The 6,000-nt window shown below is 42.9% G+C and overlaps 1 protein-coding gene across 2 annotated transcripts in view; it reads right to left on the reverse strand.

The window, feature by feature from the left end:
* LOC145415094 (proteasome subunit beta type-5-like) overlaps positions 1 to 4,989 on the reverse strand; it is a 130,161-nt gene extending 125,172 nt beyond the window's left edge. For both annotated transcript variants that reach the window (XM_080284509.1, XM_080284508.1), the window contains exon 1: positions 4,767 to 4,989. In XM_080284509.1, the coding sequence (XP_080140635.1) occupies positions 4,767 to 4,898 (132 nt within the window). In that variant the 5' untranslated portion in view covers positions 4,899 to 4,989. The remainder of the gene's footprint in view (positions 1 to 4,766) is intronic.
* Positions 4,990 to 6,000: the final 1,011 nt, after the last annotated feature.

Here is a 6,000-nt window from a genome sequence, read left to right on the forward strand (position 1 = left end):
TCCAAGAGAAAGCTCATGAAATTCTGCTTCTGTAATATGCTTAACTCTTAGAAGGTGCTGGCAAAATTTTGCACTAGGACAATGGGAAGTTATATGAAAGCAAGAGTTACTTCTGAACACTTTATTCTCACTGCATTTCTGTACTTTTACTTATCAGTTTTATGTTTTTGTTAGCTTATAGCATTAACACCAGTGAAGATGATGGTACAGTATACCATGTATTCCAATTTAACCAATTTCTGGTGGCATAGCCTATTTGGTCAAGGAATTTTTTTTGAGCTCCATGAGCAATCACTCATCACAGATAACTGATTTTTAAACAGTCTTCAGGTTTTTTGTTGTATATGCATTGTTTTCTTGATGTTTAGCATTTAATATGGGTAATGCTGTGTGTGTTTCGATGTCTCATTAAGGCAGAATGACCAGAAAATAGTGCCAAAATTAGGAGGGGTACTGTACAGTCACGCGTACTAATTTCTGCTCAGGGGTTACCCCTTCCTTCCCCCCTCTACCCTGGACAGAGGGAAGGGGGGAATCGCGAACAAGTCTAACCCGCCTTCTGCCCCCAACTCCCCCACCCTCTATCTCCAGCTGCCAGTTACTGATTAGACGCAAATTTTCTCATGTCCTGTAAACATGACTAAACTGTCGTAGCACACGCTTTGAACGGCCAAGATTTGGACTATATTTTTAGAATAAATTATTACTGTATTGAACTGCATTCTCATATTAAAAATATTCACCATCATTGTAATCCAGTGTCGTCTGCTGCACAATTCTGGGTTCCACTGCTTACCTTTTCACTTCCCCCAGCTGTCTCTCTCTCTGTCTCTGTCTGTCTGTCTCTCTCTCTGAATTTACTTTTCCCACTCACTTTTTCTTTTTAAATATATATAACTTTCTTTTTGCTTCTCTCCCCCTCTCCCCCTTCTCTCTCATTCTTTGTCTTAAGTGTTCCCCGCCTCTCACCCCTCCCCTCCCCCCATCTTAGGCCTGATCAGCAGTCAGTTATATCGTCACCGCTCCTTCGTATATCGTGTGCAGGCAACATTTATCGCACACACTTAGGTCAGATGTATGGAAAGCTAATTTTTTTTTATAAATAATTGCATTTCTCATTATGTGCCAAGTTCAAATAGAGAACACCAGACCAATATTCGTAATTTTTATTAGAGTGACCGTTCCACTTCACATAGCTGGGTAGCTGGGCTTATAAACTGCACACACACACACACACACACACACACACACACACACACGACTTAAATTTTGCACTGGCAGCGTGGCGACTACAAATATAGTCATTCTAACAACTGGATCTGCTGGCTCCAAACCTTCCCTGTCCCAGTCAAACTCCTCATTCAATAACCGGTTCTCTATTTGAACTTGGCACATAATGAGAAATACAATTATATATAAAAAAAAATTAGCTTTCCATACATCTGACCTAAGTGTGTGTGATAAATGTTGCCTGCACACGATATACGAAGGAGCGGTGACGGTATAACTGACTGCTGATCAGGCCTAAGGTGGGGGGAGGGGAGAGGTGAGAGGCAGGGAAGACAAGACAAAGAACGAGAGAGAAGGGGGAGAGGGGGAGAGAAGCAAAGAGAAAGTTATATAAATTTAAAAAGAAACAGTGAGTGGGAAAAGTAAATTCAGAGAGAGAGAGAGAGACAGCTGGGGGAAGTGAAAAGATAAGCATGGAACCCAGAACTGTGCAGCGGACGGCACTGGATTACAATGATGGTGAGTATTTTTAATTTGAGAATGAAGTTCAATACGGTAATAATTTATTCTAAAAATATAGTCCAAATCTTGGCCGTTGAAAGCGTGTGCGACGGCAGTTTAGTCATATTTACAGGACATGAGAAAATTTGCGTCTAATCAGTAACTGGCAGCTGGAGGTGGAGAGTGGGGGAGTTGGGGGCAGAAGGCAGGGTAGACTTGTTTGCGATTCCCCCCTTCCCTCTGTCCAGGGTAGAGGGGGGAAGGAAGGGGTAACCCCTGAGCAGAAATTAGTACGCGTGACTGTACATACAGTAGTGTATAGGCAGGTGTTTTTTGGTTTTCAGTGTGTCTTCTTTTTTCATGGCTTTCTTGGTGTTTAGCATTACTCTGGATACTCCTATGAGTGTTTTTATATCTAAATATAACAGACTGACAAGAAAGCAGAGCCAAAATTAGAATGGGTACCCTGTACATACCGGTACAGTAGTGTATAGGTAGGGTGTTGTTTGGTTTTCGTTTTTTTTTTTTTTTTTTCATGGTTTTCTTGGTGTTTAGCATTACTGAACTTTGGATATTCCTATGCGTGTTTTGATGTCTACATATGGAAGATTGACCTGAAAATAGTGCCAAAATTAGGAGGGGTATCAGTACTGTACATACAATAGCATACAGGTAGCATGTTTTTGGTTCACAGTGTTTTTTTGCATGGTTTTCTTGGTGTTGAAAATTATTCTGGATAATTCTATGTATATTTTGATGTCAAAATATGGCAGGATGACCAGAAAACACTGCCAAAATAAGGAGGGGTACTGTACATACAGTACCGTAGTGTATATGCAGGGTGTTTTTTGGCTTTCAGTTGTTTTTCTGCATGGTTTTCTTGGTGTTTAGCATTATTTTGGATATTCCTGTGTGTGTTTTGATGTTTAAATATGCCTGAATGACCAGAAAACACTGCCAAACTAAGCAAAGGTACTGTACAAATAGGATAAGGTGGTGTCACTGGGACAAGTGGCTAATATGCGAGCCACTTTTGTGAGACACTAGCCAAACTGACCCACCGTGAGCAATATTCACTTGTGAGGCGAAATGGATAACAATTTTCACTCACAGCTTGTTGGTGGGATTAGAACCCAAATAAACCTATAGTAATTTTGTAACTGGTGAGAAAATATTCTGTTACTCACAGAAGGAAACTGTAACTAAAATTGTTAGGTAAACATAATTTAATTCTTGTGGTTTTTAATCATTTCTATTTTTTTCACGTGACATTAAATCAGTATTCAGACACTCTGGTGACCAGCCACGGAGACGGTCTGCTTTGTTTCCAAACAACAAGTGGAAATCAGTGTGTGACCAGTATTTGATACCAGTATGGATCCCGCAGCAAGGAAGACTGTAGTAGACTGCTTTGTGGCTCTGGAGTTGCTAAAGTACCGGTATGTGAGGCGGTTGCAGAAACTGAGGAAAAGGGAGTGGGTGCTCTGTGGTGGTTTGTTTACAAATGACCATAAGGCACCAATTAAGGCAGACGACACTGTTAGCTGTTTCTGCTCGCAAAATCACACGAGTGTGACAGGCACTCAACTCTACTAGCTGTTTTGCTTCGCAAAAGTGGCTCACATGTTAGCCACTTTTATCCTAGTGTGATCAGCTAGTCAGGTCAGGTGCGGGTAAGGGGATGGGTCTGTTATGATGTGGCAGGGGTAAACCAGTTCTGCTGTCGGGCCCTGCTGTGGATGTCACTGCTTGCATTGCGCAGTTGACCCTTGTGCGGTGTGATGCGGTGAGGATCTGTCCGTTCTCCCCTTTGGGGCTAAGATGCGAATGAATGTGTTTGAATGGATGAGTAAATGGAGAGTGAGTCGTCCTGTCTCGGCTACCTCCGTTTCCTTGGGGGAAGCAGCCTAGGTATATAGATAGATAGATAGATAGTGACGGTGCCTTTAGGTATAGGTTGGAGGATGGGTATAGGTAGGATCTGGGTATGGTAGGGGAACAGTGTTCATTATCTCGATGGTGAAGAATTAACCAAAAAAGTGCAAAATAAGGAAAATACACGGTAAATATCAGTTTTCAGCCCATACTGCTCTTTCCCACAAAACCTAGGTTTTTCTGATGGTTTTTAATGTGATTTATTCGATTTTGAGCATCATTTCCATCAGAAATGACCATATTTTGATATATGACTCCCCCCTCATCCCCCTGCAATAATGGGGGATCTTTGGGGAATCAGGAGTTTTAGGGAGAAGAAAAACAGAAAATGGTCATTTCCAAGTGAAATGAAGCTGATAATCGAATGAATCATACCAAAATCCATCAGAAAAACCTAGGTTTCGTGGGTAAAATAAGAAGCTCAAACTTATCCTAACTTAACCTAACCTAACCTAACCTAATCCAACCTAAAACCTAACCTAACCTAACCCAAACCAACTTAACCCAAACTGAAAGTAAACTACTATTCAAACTTTACATCTTCTTACCTTACTCATCAAATGGGGACACTGAACAAACGGGCAAAACACCTTGGGACCTAAGAAATTCAATGCTTGAATCGTTGTTTTCAAAATACCATTGAAAAATGCGGCCGGGAACAGAGGGAGACCTGCTGCACCGGACCAACATATCTATTCTGATTTTGAAATGAAAGCTGATTGGCTGTAGGTGATCTGGTGATGGCTTGCTTCACGGCAGCGTTGAGCCAGCAGGTGGGTCGGAAGGGGGAGGGTGGGGTGGGGATACCCAAATATTATTATATCTTCCTTAAAACCAATTTGCGACGGATGTGTATAAGAAAAATGTTGATGAAATTGAAGAGATTAGTGTGAACATAATAAAATTGACGGGAATGATTATGGGCTGAAAACCGACATTATACAATACGCTATGGAAAACAAGCAAGAGGAATGGGTATGGTATTTTTGTTGCTTAAATTAAACCGTATGTTACCGGGACTTATACAATTTGATCCCAGAAAAGTATCTCTCCATCTGCTCTTACTAGTAACAAACTAACGATAACGTTCAATACCATACCTTTGGGAGAGGTGGAATGTAAAGCTGAAATTGATTCGACAAATTGTCCTCATGGTCTATGCCAAGACTGGTGTCTACCATCTTCCACCGATTTGCATGGATGGGAAGGCCGTGTAGTGATGCTAAAGCCATTGTGAACTCCACCAACACAGCAGTCGCTGATGATGACTTTGAGTTTGAGGCACGGTACGCACCGCACCGCCACAACAAACCAATGACTTGCTAAGCGCCGGACGACTGGGACCGTCTTCACCTGCGATACACCGGTCTTTTTGAAGTCTTGGTTTCCAGCGCGCGTATATTCCTTTACCTCTGTCTTTAGTAAATTGTATGTACCAGTCATGTAATTAGTAACGGCAATGGCTGCTTAAAAACTCTGGTAGTGTAACATTCAGCAGCAGAAATACCAATTTACTTTCCCTTCTTCCTGACTGTTTTCTATATTTTTCTAAGCATTTCTGTGATTATAGATGGATGTTTTCTAATGATATTGCTTTTTTGTTTACATCGATGATTTGCTTTCCTAACGCGTTTCTGAAGTGTAATGGCAGAGATTTACCGAAATCTACCCCAATCTAACAAAGCCTTGTTTGCATTTCTCGTCTAATACCCGAATTTTGTTTTCCGTCCATTAATAGCAAGTCCCATATGCACACTGTTATGAAGCGTAGTCTGGCCCCGACTTTTCGGATCCAGGTACGGTGCGGGCCTTGGGTTCTTTGTTCACGACCGGGCCAGAGTATCCAGACAAGGAGGGGAAGCCCAAACACTGACTGATCAAAGGCACGCGTATATTAACAATAAAGCAAGTTACAAGACAATACACACTAAGGTCCGACTCAGTGACAAAACCAAGTTAATGCGGAACATATACTAAAATACGCGCCTCCGCCGCCGCCGGACCCCCCACCCCGCTGCCGAGCCGCAACCTTACCCCCACCCTAGGAGGACACCACGGAGGGCCAGGTCAGTGTGAGATTGACCCTGAGCGAGAAGGGCACCGGGGTGCCCCTTCCTTGAGTCCCTCTTCCCCTCAACCGACCCAACGGCAACAACGCAGGAATGAGAGACGACCTCGCGGACGGAACAGTCCTCACCAGGTTCAGGGTGGGACTGCTCCAGATTCAGTCTAAAGCAACACCGCGGTAACGGCCACTGTATGTACCGGGGAGGGAGCGGCCACCGTACACCCCTCAGTTGGTTTCCCCGTAGCACCGCGGTAATGGCCACCATA

Source organism: Coenobita brevimanus, chromosome 101 (genome assembly GCF_032717465.1).
Source record: "Coenobita brevimanus isolate Jiangsu-jjx chromosome 101, ASM3271746v2, whole genome shotgun sequence".
Classification (NCBI taxonomy): domain Eukaryota; kingdom Metazoa; phylum Arthropoda; class Malacostraca; order Decapoda; family Coenobitidae; genus Coenobita; species Coenobita brevimanus.